This window comes from Cucurbita pepo, chromosome LG10 (genome assembly GCF_002806865.2).
Source record: "Cucurbita pepo subsp. pepo cultivar mu-cu-16 chromosome LG10, ASM280686v2, whole genome shotgun sequence".
Lineage (NCBI taxonomy): Eukaryota > Viridiplantae > Streptophyta > Magnoliopsida > Cucurbitales > Cucurbitaceae > Cucurbita > Cucurbita pepo.
Window position 1 is genome coordinate 811,897 of NC_036647.1, and position 18,742 is coordinate 830,638.

General features: G+C 39.1%; 5 protein-coding genes across 9 annotated transcripts; 3 read left to right on the forward strand and 2 right to left on the reverse strand.

Moving 5' to 3' along the window:
* Positions 1 to 296: 296 nt before the first annotated feature.
* On the forward strand, positions 297 to 4,640 carry LOC111803104 (putative pentatricopeptide repeat-containing protein At3g23330). 2 transcript variants are annotated; one of them, XM_023687377.1, is made up of 6 exons: positions 297 to 376; positions 533 to 2,911; positions 3,071 to 3,197; positions 3,777 to 3,862; positions 3,954 to 4,077; positions 4,424 to 4,640. In XM_023687377.1, the coding sequence occupies exon 2, from the start codon at positions 591 to 593 to the stop codon at positions 2,904 to 2,906; it is 2,316 nt and encodes a 771-aa protein (XP_023543145.1). In that variant the 5' UTR covers positions 297 to 376; positions 533 to 590; the 3' UTR covers positions 2,907 to 2,911; positions 3,071 to 3,197; positions 3,777 to 3,862; positions 3,954 to 4,077; positions 4,424 to 4,640. The 2 variants fall into 2 exon arrangements, with proteins under 2 accessions (XP_023543145.1, XP_023543146.1); XM_023687378.1 differs by having other exon boundaries at positions 3,130 to 3,197.
* Positions 3,771 to 4,640, forward strand: LOC111803105 (uncharacterized protein At4g14342). Its single transcript, XM_023687379.1, has 3 exons — positions 3,771 to 3,862; positions 3,954 to 4,077; positions 4,424 to 4,640. The coding sequence occupies exons 1-3, from the start codon at positions 3,771 to 3,773 to the stop codon at positions 4,469 to 4,471; spliced, it is 264 nt and encodes an 87-aa protein (XP_023543147.1). The 3' UTR covers positions 4,472 to 4,640.
* A 365-nt stretch (positions 4,641 to 5,005) lies between these two features.
* On the forward strand, positions 5,006 to 6,170 carry LOC111804214 (carboxy-terminal domain RNA polymerase II polypeptide A small phosphatase 1-like). Its single transcript, XM_023688939.1, has one exon. It carries the CDS (start codon positions 5,164 to 5,166, stop codon positions 6,004 to 6,006), a length of 843 nt encoding a protein of 280 aa, XP_023544707.1. The 5' UTR covers positions 5,006 to 5,163; the 3' UTR covers positions 6,007 to 6,170.
* A 1,382-nt stretch (positions 6,171 to 7,552) lies between these two features.
* LOC111803801 (transcription repressor OFP5-like) lies at positions 7,553 to 9,119 on the reverse strand. Its single transcript, XM_023688368.1, has one exon. The coding sequence runs from the start codon at positions 9,090 to 9,092 to the stop codon at positions 7,689 to 7,691; it is 1,404 nt and encodes a 467-aa protein (XP_023544136.1). The 5' UTR covers positions 9,093 to 9,119; the 3' UTR covers positions 7,553 to 7,688.
* LOC111803799 (protein STICHEL-like 3) lies at positions 8,872 to 17,162 on the reverse strand. Of its 4 annotated transcripts, none has more exons than XM_023688364.1 (9): positions 16,851 to 17,162; positions 14,104 to 16,708; positions 13,229 to 13,448; positions 12,471 to 13,016; positions 11,711 to 12,272; positions 11,309 to 11,372; positions 11,115 to 11,203; positions 9,083 to 9,114; positions 8,922 to 8,972 (listed from the first exon to the last, which is right to left on the reverse strand). In XM_023688364.1, the coding sequence occupies exons 2-7, from the start codon at positions 16,174 to 16,176 to the stop codon at positions 11,123 to 11,125; spliced, it is 3,546 nt and encodes a 1,181-aa protein (XP_023544132.1). In that variant the 5' UTR covers positions 16,177 to 16,708; positions 16,851 to 17,162; the 3' UTR covers positions 8,922 to 8,972; positions 9,083 to 9,114; positions 11,115 to 11,122. The 4 variants fall into 4 exon arrangements, with proteins under 4 accessions (XP_023544131.1, XP_023544132.1, XP_023544133.1 ...); XM_023688365.1 differs by having other exon boundaries at positions 8,925 to 8,972; positions 9,083 to 9,119; XM_023688363.1 differs by lacking the exon at positions 9,083 to 9,114 and having other exon boundaries at positions 8,872 to 8,972.
* Positions 17,163 to 18,742: the final 1,580 nt, after the last annotated feature.

An 18,742-nucleotide genomic window follows, 5' to 3' on the forward strand; every position in this document is an offset into this window, starting at 1 on the left:
TTAATACAATGGAGATGCTACTAATATAATATTAATATAATCAAATTAAAGGTTAATTTATTTTAATAATAGGGTGATAATAATGATTAAATTTTTTAAAAAGAAAAATATTATACAACACCGACCCACCAAATATCTCTACGACATCTTTGGGTCGTGCTACAACTTTTTAATCTCCACTACTAGTTCAATTACTATCATTTTTCTCTATTGGACTATGTTTCAATGGTAGGTTTACCCACGTTAAAGTCTACTTTAAGCACTTGTTGATGGTTTTTGTTACTTTATAGGTTCGAGAAGGAGTGGAAGAGCTAGAGACTTTTAGGGTGCGTCGAACTACTTGTTGGCCTCGAAAGGCGTTTAAGCATTTCGAGAGGTGGGTTAGGCGCGTTTAAGTTAAATTTTAAGAAGATTTGAAGGTTTTAAGCATTTATTTAAAATTAAAGTTGGGATTAATGGAATCTCTCAATGTATACGTAAATTAGTGAGGTTATCCATAGTTTGAATAATATAGTTGAATGGTGTGTGTAAGCAAGGACAAGCAACAGATGCCGACTGAAGCTCAGGTCGCTATACAACATCGGTAACGTATGAGGACTTCAACTGAAGCTCTGGTAAAATCTCTCCTTAAGAATCCCAGTGCCATCAAATCCAGATCACAGGCTCAACAACTCCATGCCCAGGTGCTCAAATTTCAAGCTTCATCTCTTTCCAACCTTTCCCTTGTTCTATCACTCTACTCCCACAGTAATCTTCTCGATGATTCACTCCGTCTTTTCAACACCCTTCACTTCCCTCCGCCTCTCGCCTGGAAATCTATCATCCGTTGCTACACTTCTCATGGCCTTCCTCATCAGTCCTTGGCTTCTTTTATTGGAATGCTGGCCTCTGGGATATACCCAGATCACAATGTCTTCCCTTCTGTTCTAAAATCTTGTGCATTGCTTATGGATTTGCGTTTGGGGGAGTCCGTTCATGGGTACGTCTTAAGGGTAGGCTTGGATTTTGATTTGTATACTGGTAATGCGTTGATGAATATGTATTCGAAACTGCGATTTCTGCAGGAGACTGGGAGGCAGAGACTTGGTACCAGCGAAGTGTTCGACGAAATGACTGAAAGAACACTAACTGGTAGAACTTCCTCTGCGTTAGTTGGTATTGTGGGGAGTGACACTGAAGCATTTCATTATGATGTTTCTTGTGGAAGAAGGGAGTTTGAAACACACATTGTTGAAACAGACTGCAAACACAGCAAGAAATTTAGGGACTTGGAAGCCTGCAATCTTGGGCCACAAATCAAGGATAGTTCTCATTCAAAAGGACGCCAAAGTGAGGATACCGTGAGAAAAATCTTTGAGATGATGCCTGAAAGGGATCTTGTCTCATGGAACACCATAATTGCAGGAAATGCTAGGAATGGTCTGTATGAAGAAACTTTAACGATGGTTAGAGGGATGGGTGATGCTAATTTGAAGCCTGATTCCTTCACTCTTTCTAGTGTGCTTCCACTTGTTGCAGAATATGCAGATATCAGTAAAGGAAAAGAGATTCATGGATGGGCCATAAGACAGGGTTTTGATGCAGATGGATATGTTGCAAGCAGCTTAATTGATATGTATGCGAAGTGCACACAAGTATCGGATTCGTGTCGGGTATTTAGTCTCTTGACTAAGCGTGATGGGATTTCATGGAACTCTATCATTGCAGGGTGTGTGCAAAATGGTCTATTTGACGAAGGTCTGAGATTTTTCCACCAAATGTTGATGGCTAAAATCAAGCCCAAGAGCTATTCCTTCTCAAGTATTATGCCGGCTTGCGCACACTTGACAACATTGCATCTGGGTAAGCAGCTCCATGGATACATCATAAGGAATGGCTTCGATGACAACATATTCATTGCAAGTTCGCTAATCGACATGTATGCAAAATGCGGTAACATTAGAACGGCCAGGCAGATTTATGACAGGATGAGATTACGAGACATGGTATCATGGACTGCCATGATTATGGGATATGCTTTGCACGGGCATGCTCTTGATGCTATTGACTTATTTGAACAAATGGAAACAGAAGGAATAAAGCCAAATTATGTGGCCTTCATGTCTGTATTAACTGCTTGTAGCCATGCTGGATTAGTTGATGAAGCTTGGAAGTACTTCAATAGCATGACACAAGATTTCGGGATTGTTCCAGGAGTGGAACACTACGCTGCTGTTTCAGACCTTCTTGGACGAGCTGGAAGGCTGGAAGAAGCTTATGACTTTATCTGTGGGATGCATATGGGACCAACTGGGAGTATATGGTCGACACTGTTGTCTGCTTGTCGAGTCCACAAAAACGTCGACATGGCCGAAAAGGTTGCTAATAGAATTTTCGAAGTCGATCCAGAGAACACGGGAGCTTATGTATTACTAGCAAACATATATTCTGGTGCAAGGAGATGGAAAGAGGCCGCAAAATGGAGAGCCTCATTGAGGCGCACAGGCATTAGAAAGACACCAGCCTGCAGCTGGATTGAAGTTAAAAACAAAGTTCATGCTTTCATGGCTGGAGATGAATCCCATCCATGTTATGAGGAAGTAAGAGAAGCCATGGAAGTCCTAATGGAGCTGATGAAAAAGGAGGGTTATGAGGCAGATACAAGTGAGGTTCATCATGATGTGGAAGAGGAGCAAAAGAAATACTTGCTTTGCCGCCATAGTGAGAGGCTTGCCATTGTGTTCGGTATCATCAACACGCCCGCCGGGACGACAATTCGTGTCACGAAGAACCTCCGCGTGTGTACCGACTGTCACACAGCAACAAAGTTCATTTCAAAGATAGTTGGGCGGGAGATTGTTGTGAGGGATAACAGTCGATTTCACCATTTCAAGAACGGAATGTGTTCCTGTGGAGATTACTGGTGACAGAGGTGGGAGATTTCATTGATATATTTAGTTCTAAATTAATGCAAAAACAAGTTTTAAATTTTTATTTTACTTGGAAAATAATAATAATTTTTATTAAAAAAAGATGCAATATAATATATTTTCAAAATAGAGATATATTAAAAAAATATAATATATTTTAGAAAGTGAAGTGGGCGTTCTTTTGGCCTTCGATGGTTTATAAAGACCTAAATTGCTGCAGCCGTTCGAGAGGGAAATTCATATTCTCCGCCTCGTTGCTTCTATTGCAATTCGCGAGCGAACATGCAGGTACCAACTACACTTGGAACATCGTATTTATTGTCTATCATACTACTTTATTCCGAATTTTAGGTTGTGTTTCGATTTGGTTGGGCAGTAATTAGACAGCCCGGCGACTGAGTCCAATTTGTTTCTTTCGTTTCTATTTCCGCTGATTCAAGCCTAAGGAGATGATTTTATAAGTTCACTTCCTGATCCTGTTCGTATTACTCAACCGTTTCGTTTTGTTTATCGGAGGCCTTCTCTGTTGCGATATTCCTGAATCCTTAATTTATGGGAGATAAGGAATTTTCTGCTTTTCTCACTGGGAATCACTCTCCATTTAGCTCACGAAGGAAAAAATATCTACTTTTTTATTTGGGGTTTGTTTGTTTCTAGTTGCAAATGAGCTCTGCACGAAGCGAGTAACGGTATTATGTTGAGTCTTGAATTACTATTGAGTTGTTAGTGTAATAAGTGGATGTCAGACCTCTTAATCAGTAATCCATCTTTGAAATTTGAGATTGATTGTGGATTCCTGTCACTGCTCGCTGGAGGTTGGTTTAGATGGACACGAGGCGCTAATGTTGGTTTTTGATTTGGATGCAGGCCAGTGATAGATTTAACATAAATTCCCAGCTTGAGCACCTTCAGGCGAAATATGTGGGAACAGGGCATGCGGACTTAAATAGATTGTTAGTTTTGTATTCCTTCTTGAGTGTTGATCTTATTATATTGCTTTGCATATTAGTTTTGATGTCTAAATTCAGATGTTGGTGTGTACAGTGAGTGGGCAGTAAACATTCAGCGAGATAGCTATGCATCTTATGTTGGACATTACCCCATTTTAGCATACTTCGCTATAGCAGAAAATGAATCTATTGGGAGGGAACGCTACAACTTCATGCAGGTCAATAACTTCTTCTTTCTTTATGATTATTAACCCTTTAACTTGCCTTCCTCCCATGAACATGAGAGTTTCAAGTCCTATTATATGATTTTCGAGTAATTGCTCCATCCATGTATATGAATTGTTTGTTATCTTCACTTGATCCACTCTGCGTGCTGTAATCTAAACTGGGTTTGTGCTGCTTCTGTGTCTCGAAATGTGGGGTTAAACCCATCATGTTTGTAACTAGCATTCCATTCTTAACGAGGGATAGCAAAACTTCATCATATATCCTCCTGGATATCATTTTGGACATAGTTAGATACCTAATGGGTTGTTCTTCTTTTTTCATTTCCTTTTTTGGCAGAAAATGCTATTACCCTGCGGCCTTCCTCCAGAAAGAGAAGATGATTGAGATTGCTATTATTAAGTAATTGAAGTTGTTGTTAAGATTGCAGTAACCGTAAGTCATTGTAGGGTTGATGAATTTCTTGTTTATGAACCAACGATGTTAAGATTTTCTTGGATATTGAAATTTTCTGTATGATTTCAATATCTGAGTATTCTAATAGACTTCTAGATTTTAAAATGTGTCTGGAACGAGAAGGCCAAACTCGAAAGGAATTTGCTTCTTTTTCTATTTTTTCTTTCATTTGAATTTCTAAATCTCAGGTAAAGGCGTTAAAGGCGTTGGTGCTCTCGTTTTCTTGCCAACTTTGATCATATTTGGCTTTAGTACTTTCTATTCTCTATAACAAGGTAATAGCTCGTTTTCAGATTTTAAAATGTCTCAACGGAAACTTTTATTCCATGGATTTTTAAAAAAATTTTTTAAAATATTTAATAGGTTCTTAAGAAACTAAAATTGGTTTCTAAACATTAAATTGAATTTTGTAAGGAAAAAAAGAAAAAAAAAACAAAAACAAAAGGAAGAGAAAAAGAAGTTGCAATGAGGCAGCAACGGTTTTTGTTGCTTTTGTTTATTCAGTTCAATTCTTGCTACGGTTCCGAACCTAACCACTTGACCGTTACACCGAACCTAATGCTAACTCTTCAAATTCTCCTCCCTCTTCCTCCAACTCTCATCACAGCTTCCAACATTCAGCAATGGTATCCAAGATCATCAAAACATCCCTCACCAATCCCTTCCGCCGTCAACGCCGCAAGTCCCCCGTAAAGAATGCCGCCTCCTCCACTGTCGCCGCCACCATCCGCCGCTCTCTCTCTACCTGCCACCGCCGTCTTCTCAAAATCTTCTCCAAGTTGACCGGTATCAGCACCCCCAACCGCTACAAAGGCTATAAGGCCTTGAGGACAACCGCACCCACATCCACATCCAAATCCACATCTGCAACAGCCTCCCCTGAACCCGACATTGTTCGAACCTTAGTCTTCGACAACCACCTCCTCCCTCCACTCTTTTCGCCGGCCAAGCGGACCGTTCTCCTCGACCTCGACGAGACTCTGATCCACTCCAAACTGGACCCACCGCCAAAGAGATTCGATTTCGTAGTCAGACCAAGGGTCGACGGCGAAATACTCAAGTTCTATGTGCTCAAACGCCCAGGCGTGGACCAATTTCTGGAAGCCTTAGCGGATAGATTCGAAATCGTGGTGTTCACGGCGGGAATGAGGGAATACGCCTCGCTTGTACTGAACAATTTGGACAAGAAATCGGTGATTTCGCACAGATTGTATCGCGACTCTTGCAAGGAGGTGGATGGGAAATTTGTGAAGGATTTGTCTGAAATTGGGCGGGATTTGAGAAGAGTAGTGATTGTGGATGACAATCCTAACGCTTACGTTTTTCAACCGGAAAACGCGATTCCGATTCCGTCGTTCATAGACGATCCGGCGGACATGGAGCTTCGGAAATTGGTAAACTTTTTTGAGATATGCGAGTGTTATGATGACATGAGGGATGCTGTGAAGCAGTATCTATCTGGGTAGAGAACAAATTTGAACGAAGATTGTTTGTCGATTTGATTATATAAATGTAGTTGAACAACCACCGTTCAACTCCAAATTAAACTCAAATTCAATCCATACAGATCCAAGATTTGAAGATGATGCTGTTCTGCCTCTGTTGATCATTATGAATATTAACTATCATATCTATCCACCGATGACAATAANTTTTTTTTTTTTTTTTTTTGTTTAAATTTGGGATTATTTTTGCTCTCAGGTTCGAACTTTTAACGCCTTTTTCTTCAATATTTTATACTTCTCAAAATTACTATATCGGTGAGCACATCGCAAGCAAATGTTGTCTTTCGGCTCGTTGTCAGCTTCATAATTTTAAATGGTAAGGAGAGATTTTAACACTCTTATAATGTTTTGTTTCTCCCTCCAACCGGTGGGATCTCACAATCCACCACCCACTCTTAGAGGCCCAGTGTTCTCGTTGGCGCACCATCCGATATCTAGTTTTGATACCATTTGTAACAGCCCAAGCCATCTTTGTAGACCTAGCATCCTTGTTGGCACACTGCCTAGTATCTAGCTTTAATATTATTTATAACGGGCCAAAACGGACAATACTTACTAGCGGTCGGCTGGAGTTGTTACAAATAAAATATTTCCTTTATGTGTGTATAAAGCATTTGAAAGCACGCATTAAATCGAATATTGCTAAAGATTCATACATAATTTTGGCTCAAATTCAAAACACAACAGAAACCATGATCAGAAAACCATATGAATTCTGCAGTGACCAAACCTTGATGTTTTGAATTGATTATATAATTAATCCAACCAAAAACGGATAAGTACCCGGATCATAAACTAGTGTCTTTTCAAAATAAAAAGAGAATATATATATCTTATTGTACTGATAAAATGAATATGGGTCCAATCCAATCCATCTAATCAGCTTCTTGTAATTACGTATAAGTTTGTCCGCAATATGTTCCCCCTTTTTTGTTTCAATTGCCCGAAGAGGCTGAGGCGGTAAGCAACTCAACACCCATATCCCACGCAGCAATGCATTAATTATTGAGTTTATTCTCCCAACAATGTCCTTTATTCATAACAATTATTGGAGCATTGTTCAAGTTTTACTCAACTTTGATGGTCATTATTTGTACCAGGCCTCCATTTGCTTCAATTTATTGTCCTCTGCTGTCTCTAGCAGTAATCTTTTAACGTTTTGGCAACTCGGCCACCCAAATCCTCAAGTTGGTCTCCAATTTCTTCGTAATCGTCTAAGTCCACCGCTAATAGATAGCCCGCTTCGGCCTGTTTTGCATTGCCGTCAGCTTCACGGTTATAAAACGCATCTACTAAAGAGAGGTTTCCATACCTTTAAAAACAATGCTTCGTTCTCCTCTCCAACCAGTATGGGATCTCACAATCCATTGGACGGTCCACTTTCTGTAGGAACATTAACGAACATTAACAGAGTATGACTGCTTTCGTTTGCTGCACCTGTAACTCACTCACTCTTCATATCAATAGGCACAATTTTAATTAACAGGCAAAGTGAGAAATCAAGCAGAAAATGAAGAGAATGAGTATTGAGAGTTGTAAAAGGAAAAACAGTTATTCAACATTACATTAACAAGGCTTGCAATGTTTATGAACTGAGATGTTTTCAACAGATAAGATTACTACACTTTGTCTGTAATTATTAGCTAAACAAGTTGTTCATTACAAGGGAATTGCTTACGTAATTCAGATTCGAACGCAGCCTGATTCAGATCGAACCACACTTGCCTAAACACCTTGATGATGAGATTATGGTATTGATCGGAATTCAATGTGAGATAACAAGCCAACAGTTCTTCAAGTTCTTCTGCTTTACTGATCCTTCTCTCCATGATCATTTCAACCATGGAGTCTCTGAAGTCTTGCTGTGGATCGAACGAAGATTTCACGACCGCAAAGCTCTCCAACTCCGTCTCTTCCTCTACTATGCTCTCTCTTACCTTCTTCTTCATCTTTAACTTCGCTTTCTTCATATCCTCCAATGCTTTGATCTTGCAGATCTCAAGTTTAGTGGCTGTTCTAGGAGAGTAAACTCTGAGTTTTCTTCTGCCTTTTGAATTCTTCTCATTTGAGTCCTTCCTTATGTAGAGTGGTTGCCTTTGTCTTTCATATCTCAACTTCAATTCCTCCATCTTCAACCCTCTCATCCTTTCCCAATCTGAATCAATTTCAGTGCCCACAATGTCATGTTCATCACTTTCCTCTGCTTTCATAGAAGAAAATACACAGTTTTCTTCTATAGTTCCTAAATTCGAGCTTTTTGACATGGTGGAAGGGACATACCTATGCCTCCTTGAACTTCTCAATTTGGTTTTATCTCTCCTGTTCTTCCTAACTCCAGACTCTTCTTCCTGTACCAACATTTTCTTTCCCACTGATCTTCTTGTTCTCTCCCTTGCTTTATCTATCTCCCTTCCTCGTTTAAATCCCTTCTTCTCCATCACCCTTTGACCCATACTCTTGAAGTTCCCATTTTCTCTGTATTTGATCCTTGGAGTTCTTGATTCAATATCACTTTCTGTTCTCAAAATATTCACTTGGGTTGGAGCTTCTTTCCTCCTCCTCCTTCTCCTCGTCATCCTTGAAACCATGTCCTCCAAATTCTGAATCTCTTCCTTCACCTCAAATTCTGTACATTGTGATCTGCAGCTTCTATGACTTGTACGTGGAAGCTCGTGCTCATCCTCCGATTTGTACCAAACCGACCTCAAAATCCCACCACTCTTGACATCAGTATCATCTTCTCCAAAGGATAGCTTCCAAAATTCACCATTATATCCGCTACATAATCGATTGGGATTCCCATTTGCTTGACCAGGGGAGGAAGTCCCATTTCCATAACCAGGTGAATGAATGCAAGGAGAATTCCCCTTCTCTGTTCCCTTTACTTTTCTGGGTGTGGGTTCTTGGTTGCTTTTCTTTTGCTTGAGCTTTGAGAGCCAAGAAGCAGGAAAGATATTAGACATGAAAGAAGGCCTAGAAGAGGAAGAAGAAGAAGAAGTCGAAGAAGAAGAAGAAGGATTTTGCGGTTTTCTCGTACCCCATTTCATAATTTCAGCAAAGGAAGATGGGCTTCACTTGAATTGAAACAACAAGAAAAATTTGTTACGTTAGAAAGTTTTTGGGGTATGGAACATCAAAGAAGAAAGTGATTCAGAGAAGATGGGATAGCAGTAGCAGTTATTGAGACAGTTAAGCTGCTAAGTAGGAACGTGGGTTTCATATTGGTCTTTTTGCTGTTCTTTTTTTCAAAAGAAACACCCGCCATTAATCCTGTGACCACTTGCCCACTTTTTATCACTTTGTGGATGGTTCTAAATCTCTAATAAGGAACTAAAAGGAAAATAGAAGCAAAAGAACAAACATGACGCTAAAAAAACCAAAAGAAAAAGAAAAAGAGAAAGAAAAGAAGCCCATTTCTTTGATTTTCATCTCGCTTAGAGCATATAGGCTCTAATTCACAAAGAATTGGGAGTTGGGAGTTGGCTGTTGGCTGTGTGTCATTATCACAAACACCTGTTGGGCAGACAGAGATGTGAAGAAATGGGTTTTCTTTTCTACACTTAACGTCATATATGAACATGTCGAGGCCCTTAGTTCTAGTTTTGGATTGAACTGTCTTTGAGAATTCCCTGTCAAGCTTTAGTGATGGAATTTTATTGGGTTTCCCGTCTTTCTGCTTTATTGCTTTTCTTTTTCCTTCACTTCTAGATTTTCCGACTTTTGCCTTTAGTCAAAAGCCGAATTCAAGTGGTCCACCAAGCTGACTGGGTTGAGCCAAAGAGCTGTACATTTTTCCCATGGAGATTACGAACCTTTTTTAGGGCCTAAAATGAAGAGTGGTTTTGGCAGAGTAGATTGCTCCATTGGACTATGAGGTTTCTCTCATCAAACATTAAAGTTGATGATTTATTTCTGATGTACAGCAGAGAATGTTATACAGAGCTTTTATGAGTAGTTGTTGAAGGTTAGTTTTACAGTACTAAGACGAGAAGAGACAATGGAATTGGGAGACCGACAATGAATAGGCAAAGGAGATAAGCAATGAGACCGAGAGGGACGAGGAGGAGTCGTTAATCCTCGTTAGGTGGTGGTTCGTACTGAATCTTTCAATTCTCTTTTACCACTGACTGTAGAGGTTCTGTGAAAATGCTCTGGAAGAAGAGAACCTAATTTCCCCACGTTCTTCTGCATCACCATATATTCATGGATTCCTGGAGGGGGTTTAGCACTCATTATGTTCAAAGGTAAACTGGGGCACCTTTTCAGTTCCTCAGTCTGACATGACGAGGAAAGCTGCCGCTCATCCAGAGGGCGATGAAACGAGAATGAAGACTGCACTACATCGATAGGAGAAGAGCACAAGGGGAAGAAAAGCTAGCTGAGAATATGAAATCTATGTCAATAATTGGCTTTCGAACCTGGATAGTGCAGCAAGACCCAGATTTAGAAAGAAGAATATGACATTGACATCAACAACTAGATCTCTGACTCAGATTGTTTTACAACATCAAGATGTATAAAGAAAGAATTCAGGACAAAGTGGAAAAGTATTGTGGTTGGTTCGGAACCTATCAACCTCCCGAAAGCATACTAAATGCAGAAGTTTCTGGGTTTGAAGTGAAAATGCATGCACTCCCTAACAATCATTCAAATGGATGAAGATTTTAGAATGGAACTCCTTAAGCATTTGAATACAGATACCAGATACAATTCCAATGCATTGTGGTGTCATTCAGTTGAATGCTTTCAAGATACCAATCGTTATGAAAGTGAAGTTAGAGGTACATTGTAAATCCCAAAAGAAATGATCTAACAAGGCGGAAATTGAATTTGAGTGGGCAAAGGTTGTTTAGCACATGAGGCCTGCATTCTATAATCCTCTCCTATTTTTACCATGAAAAATTAATTGATTTCATAAAAATTGAATTCACAGATAAAAATGAGCCTGCCTAGTAATCAACATGGAGCAAAAGAGATGAGTAAAACTAAATACAACTAAAAGAGAAAACCAAGTTAATCAATCTCCTAGACCATTCTTCCTCTTCTTCCTTTCCGGCTGGAATTATTACCTTGCTAACTACGCAGGGAGACATTTACCACAGGAGACAAGTTTCAGCAATGACTGCGGCCTTCGAGTTCTAACTTTCAACCGTGATAGCTGCACAAAATCATCAATAAGTCATTTTTAGCTGAAAGAGAATGTGATATCAAAACTGAAACAATCAAATTATAAGAGTTATTTTAAATCTCTTTCTTGCTCTACCTTCCGTCGAGTTACTCTAGATGTTTTCCAGCATAACAAGCTTCTTGATTGAGGTTCAAGTCTCCTGCACAAAATGTAGAAAAACAAACATTACACGTAGAAATTTATTTAAAAGTGCCTTGTGTATATATTTCAGAACTTCATTATTTCTGAGTTGTTTATTTGCTAGGTTTCGTGTGATTTCTTTTTCTAACTTCAATCAATTATATTCTTAAATCTAACTAAACTTTGGCAACCTTTCATATTTGTCCTGACGTGAGAGTTTTTACCCTAACAGCCTATAATCTACCTCATGTTGCTAAGCGTACTGCTTCAAATGCACATTCTTTTAACTAAATTTAAATGCCAGAAACCTAATATCACACTACAAGAAACTTTGAAATTTGAGATAGCAATACGTACAAGTTTTCCTGCTCAAGTTTTTCAGCTATAGACACAGCCTTGCGACTGGACCATCTACTTCGCTGTGAACATCCTTCTGCCTGCTGAATAACATGTGCCAGAGATACTTTGCTTCTCACAATACTTTGACTCCGACTTTGAGCTCCACCTTCTCTTCTTTCTGAAATTGATGACATAGTTGAGTTCTTGCGTGAGACTGATACTTCTCCCTGTGAACCTTCTACATTCCTTTGATTAGATTCTCGTTGATTATGGGCATCCCTTGGTGAAGCATCTATTTCAACAATTTCGCCTCTTCCAACTTCACTGGATCTGTAGTGCGGTAGCTGAGCTTCAGGCTTATAACCACTTATATCCCTAATCTGCAATGGACCATTCTTGGAGGCAGGTAAAGTAACGGATGAATGGTTCCCCACTGTGGTATCCCTTTTTGATTCACATCTAATTTCAATTATCACCGAGGACCCAAGAGCAGACTCAAATGCTTGTAAGATCTGCTCTCTCAACTTCTCTGCTTTTGATTTTGCATGATGTGAATTGAATATCAAGCGCACAGTTGGTGCTGCCAAATAGATATTGTATATTACCAAAAGTTAAAACTCTTTGCTTCAGATGTTAGATTAACGTATATAATTTTAACATGCTTCTAAGTATTGACGGTCAAATTGAGTTTTGTAAAACATGATTTTCTTAAAAAAAATAAGTGAAATGAATTAAGAGGCATGAAACTATGCAAACACGATGTAACAACAAAATGTACCTGCACCAAAACTCACTGATGCAAGCTTCCCTTCTTGTAGCAAAAACTCTTTAATGCTATTTATCCGAATTTTTCCTAGCACCTCCAACCAAACTTCTTCGATGCCTTTCCGAGTTTTACCAGAAACCTGCTTTCCATTAGACTTCATTAAATCGGCAGCGGTAGCATTAGTCTGCTGAGAAGCCACACCAACCCCAGAGTGTCTTTTTCTGTCTAAACCAATGCCTTTGGCAATTATATTATCATATGAATCAGAATGACCAGCAAACTTAACATCTGTTGACAATCTTTTCTCACCACCAGGTATTTCAGCATGCTGAACAGTGTTCCTTAACACACCCCTCCCATTCACATTATTCAGGGCCAAGGGACTGTGATTAAAGCTTGTCTCAGCAGAGCTGGACAACATATACTGCTGATCTGGAGCAAGTTGAAGTAGTGCAGCTGTAAGCCATGTTAATTTATCATTAGACATTCTTAATTGCTTCTCAGCTTCAGACAATGTTTTCAGAGCTTGACGTAGCTTTTCCATATCTTCTTTGGATACTAGAATGCCAAAAAAGAAAATGCATCATCAGTTTTATACATGATTAAGACTTACGATTAGTTAATTAATCAATTAAAACCAATGGAAGACAACAAGAGATGATGCGAAGTTCCAGATAAAGCTCAACATAGGCAACATTTTAGCAAAAATCTAAAATGAACTAGAATCAATTAAGGTCCATCATATATATATAACCTGTTCTTTGACTTACATGGCTGACGTCGGAAAAACTTCCTCCGAGGTCTTTCTTTTCGGAAATCATAACTACCAGCAAGAATATCTGTAATTACAGTTGCGATTTGTGACATCAAGGCCATTGGCTCCACACCACTTTCAATTATCAACCTCAAGTTTTTTACGGTATTTACTGTGTCTGCAGATAGAGCTAGATCAAGAAGATCAACCAATTTTTCGTCAGAGATAAGTCCAACCTGGAAGCCAATTGGGTACATAGAAATTATGAGAATTGAAACAATAAGAACATCATATGCAATAAAAATTATACAAATCAAACTGCACTGCAAAGGGTACTGTTATTCTTATATTTTTAATAATTTATATTATTGAAACCGAAGCTACAATTCTCATCACCAGAAACTAGTCTATTTATATTATGCTGGAAGGCTTCAAAATACGGAGAAAAGAACAGACCATCAGTTATGATAGCTTGTCAACATGAGAAGCCTTCCACACGTAAGTATTTCAGAATAAAATGCAGCTAGATTTATTTCAAGCATGTTCATGCTTCACCGGTTGAGAAAACCATTTTAAATAAGCTTCATAAAAGTAAATTTGTAAATGAAAGAACACATTTAGTTTTTCACTCTTCCACAACAACACACGAGGCTGTAAACTCGCTCGCAGAAGGTTCAGGTTCAGGTTTAAGAAATGTAACATAATACAACTATTGAGTTGCAGCCCCAGATCAATTTTGCTCTTGAAAACAATTTCACGTCAAACTTCAAAGAGGGCAGAAAATATTTCAACCACTAGTGTCAAGACATGAAATAGTAGCCTCTGAAAAGAGTGGATAGAAACTTTCACCTCCAACTCTTGCACTCTTTGTAATTAAAATATATAACTTACCAGTTCCTGGATTAGAGGAACAGAAATTCTCTGGCCAAGTAAACTGAGCTGCTCAAGAGTCATTTCAGCATCCCTCAATGATCCATCAGATCTTGATGTGATAAGTTTTAGTGCATCTTCATCAATTTCTAAATTTTCTTGGGTTGTAATCCACTGCAAAGTATGGATTATATCGGCATCCTTCAGCTTTGGAAAAAAGAATTTCTGGCACCTGGATATAATTATATGAGGTAAAACATCTAGACTTGAACAGACAAGGACAAAAACTAGACGTCTGGGAGCTCGGTCAATGACCTTTGTAATGGCACTCCAGCAATTAGAGGAAAAGCTGTCACAATCCTCAAAAATGAACACTGTATACTGTGATGGGAGCTGAGAAGCTATCATATGGTCAAGTAGTTCTGTAATACTCTCAAAGTCGAGATTACTCACAGGAACAACTTCCCTTATATTCCTGCTCTTTCCCATGTCATATCCAACGCAAGAATTGCATAATCCACACGGTTTGGAATGTTCCAAAGACTGGCAGTTCAGTGCTCTTGCAAATATGCGAGCACAGGATGTTTTTCCTGTACCGTGAGGACCATAAAACACATATAGTAACCCAACCTTCTTCCTCGAGACAGCATTTGAAAGAGCTTGGGCTACTAAATTTTGTCCCACCAAATCTTTAAATGTTCGTGGCATGTATTTTTGTGTCAGACTCTGATGTCTAGAACGATGATGGCCTCTTGTTCTTCTTCGGTTACTGCATCTTGCTTCTGAAGCAAGGTCAGAATCAACTTCATGTTTAATATAATTATCGGCAAATATTCCCAATTCCCCAGAGTAATCTCGTTGCCAGCCTGCATTTTCAATGCTTTCGTGGGACCCAGATGCCTCAACCAGTAAAGGTAGTGCTTCGGCATCAAATTTTGCAGATGAGCTTGAGTGATCAGATGCTATGGGTGTGCCAGAAATACCTCTCCCACGTGCAGTTGGACTGCACTTTCTTAACATCGAGTCTGAAATGCCACAAGAAAAACTCCTTCCAGCCATGTCTAAAAACGTTTTGCCCCTATGATGAATTCTTGACCAATTCCAAGGCATACCACACCCATTTCTAGGTCCACCAATGACATTTTTGTTGGCATAATTTTCATTTTCCTCTTCCATTCTATGCTTTGAATGAGCGGAACCATGAGCTAATGTATTAGAAGCTACAGACAATTCATTTTGAACCCCAGTGTCCCTGGAAGTTAAATTCATTCGACTTCTCCTTGTACCTCGAAATTTTCGCCTTTTAACCCTATTCAATCCACTGCAGTTTCCACGAAAGCTGGGTTCAGGTTCGTCAATGATTTTATCCTGCTGAGATTGTCTCCCATATACATTAGCACTTGAAGATGCAATATCATCACTATCGATTGGAGCAGAATTCAGTTGCTCCGATAGTGTCTTAAATGGAATCCCCCTGACCTGCTTATCCTTCTGTTCACTCTTTCTATCTTTAGATTCTGATTTCCTCGAAATAGCCTCATGCAGAAGATGCCCATCATGAACTGGTAAAGATTCTTCATTGCCATCCAAAACACTGTTTCTATCACTCCTCCTACTCGACTCTTCTCTCCGAATTCTTCTACCATCTCGGATTTCACTCTTAACACTGTGCTCACTAACAGCTCTCACCCCATCCGTGCCCACATTCACCTCAGCTGGAGCAACTTTTGATGTTGCAAAACTTCCCAAGGGTGGAGAACTTCCGGAAATTGTCCTACCTACCCTTCGACTCTCAGTTCCTACCGACCTTCTTCCTTCACGAATCACAGCATTATTTTCGCCCATCCTTGATGGCAGATCAGTAATGGAGGGAGACTGCCATGAGGGAGGACTTGCAGACGGGTCCCTGAGAGATCGCGACCTCTGAAGGACAATGAGATCCCTCATAAGGGACCTGTCAGCCAAGATAGGACTGTGCTTGTGCATATGATTCTTCAAGTGAATGCAGTTTGTCAAGTGAATGTGGTTACGTAGATGATCGCTAATGTCACCATTTGCCTCCTTGAGAATCCTATCGCGCACAGCTCTAGTCATGATGAGAACATAAATGCATCTGGTCGGGAAATTTCTTGACAATTAAGGAAACGAATCGAAATATATGGCATTATCAATCAGGCAACGCGAGGTCAAATCTCCGCAATTATGACGAATGAATTCCAAATATCCCGTAATTTAGGCAAAAAAATGTCCTTCTATCTAAAGAAGGAAAGTTATATCCTGACTCTATTTAACGAGAACCCATTTCAAACAATTATATCCTAAACCTCCTCAACTTTCCGCCAAGTATAAAATGAGACAAAAAGAAAATCCATCGCCCAAGCACCAGAAACCAGGGTCTCGCAAACCATGAAGCTTATAACTAAAGATTCAAGCTGAATTAGGAGCAATACCAAATGCTACTCAAACCGAATCTTAATTAGCAGCAACGAGCAAACTTCAATGCATACTGCGACAAGCTCAATCCAGCTTCAGCAAGCAAATCCCGGAACAGGGGAAGAGAAAAAGGAACCCATGAAAACCTGACTCGTAGTCCCCCTGGAATCCCTAAGAAGAAATTGCGGTCGGTCTGTGTCAAAACGGAAGAGACAAAATGAGGAGGAAAGCGAAAGAAGATAGAGAGGATATTGAAAAGGAAAACACAAAGAGTAGGTTAAAGGCAAACTGTTGGGGAAGAAGAAAAAAGCAAAAGGAAAGAGAAGAGGAATCACCTGAATCAGAAGAGAGGAAAAGCAGAATCCCGTCTGCCACTTGAAAAATTAAAAGCCCAGATCTCTCAGCAAGCTTCCCATGAAGCTCACGAGGTCCCCTTCCACCCAAAAGCGATAATCCCAGTCGCAAACACAGGAAACTCCGCGAGAGAGAGAAACAAGAGAGAGAAAAAAGATTCAGAAGAAGAGCGCGAGTAAGAGCCAAAGAGTGTAAGAGTGGGAAGTGAAGAAGAAGAGGGGTTGGTTGAAGCATGGGGTGAGATCTGTTAAAGGCAGATTCCCAGGTCACCTCTCGCACCCGTTGGCACGTCAGCAACGAATCCATGTGTCCGTTCCAGACCCCAAAATAGCCCTTTACATAAAAATAATAATAAATTTTTTTTTAAAAAAAAAAAAAAAAAAAAAAAAAGGGTAAATTTTAATTTGGAAAATTAGCCCCCTTTGTACCGCTACCGCCGTCGCTTTGGTACCAACTACGGGAAAGTGAAAGGCTAAATATCCAAAACCCACCGCTGATTTGAATAAATTATATGCTTCAATTTCAGTAAATTATTGTCCCCAACGTTTACCTCATTTACGCACGCTGACCCAAGATTTTATACCGTTGGTCCATATTTTAAATTTTTGGGCGCTTCGCCACTTTTCTTGATCCTAACACAAACACAAACAGCTCTCTTATTCTGAAATTTTAATTACCTGTGACGTAAATGTCCAACTTTTTTATAATTATTTTTTGTATTTTGTATGAGCGTTGAATTTGTGGTTGAAGCAATTTTAAATGTGTTTTGTAATAGAAGCTAGAAGTTAAATAAGAGTATGGTGAGTTAATGGGTAGAAGGGTGCGTGGTGGTGTGGTGGTGTGGTGGTGTGGGGTAACAGTGGACAAAAGGGGAAGGGTGGCCCATGTACATGGCGCATATCTCAGAATACCCAAAGCCAAACACATGAAACAAACCCTGTCCACACCTTTTTTTTTTTTTTTTTTTTTTTTTTTTTTTTNTTTTTTTTTTTTTTTTTTTTTTTTTTTTTTTTTTTTTTTAACGTTTTTTTAATATTTCAAAGTTATTGTTGAAGTAAAATGTTTTTAGAATACTAAACGAAAAATCGTGACCCAAATGCTTGTTTATAATCATCGCAACACTCGTTTAAAATCTCACGTCGGTTGAAAAGGAAAATTTAACATTTCTTATAAGAGTGTGGAAACCTCTAATTAATACATACGTTTTAAAAATCATGAAGCTGACAAAGATATGTAACATGTCACAGCAAACAATATTTGTTAGTGGTAGGCTTGAAGTGTTACAAATAGTATCAAAATCTGACACTAGGTAGTGTTCTATCGCATGCCATCAAGAAAAATAGATCGCGATATAATTTTTTTTAGGTAAGAAATCAGAAAGTTTGAAAGAAAAAGGACTATTTTGCAATTTAGCCCATTCTTTGCAATTTCCATGTCGTGCACGGTTTCCCATTTTTCCCTACCTCGTATTAATGTCTCTCGTCTTGGAATTCAATGCCTTTCAATTTCTATCATACTTTGCATTTTTAGCTAAACTACAAATTAAATTTGGTTTATCAACGTTTCAAGTATGCCTTTGTTTAGTCAATTACAAAGGTGTGTTTAATTACTTTCCAAATTAAACAAAGCATCCCTAAGAAACCAACAAACACAAATGTAAATTTTCTTTTACCTACTTAAAAAAGGGCACGCATCTTTACTTCCCCTTTTTATTAACACTCGAAAAAAAAAAAAAAAAAAATGGGTATTTTTGAAGGGCATAAAAACCTCTGTCTAGTAGACGTATCTTAAAATCGTAAAGCTCACAATATATACATGTCATGGCACGAGGTGGATGGTTAGGATGGGAATGGAAAAGGATAGTTTGGGAATG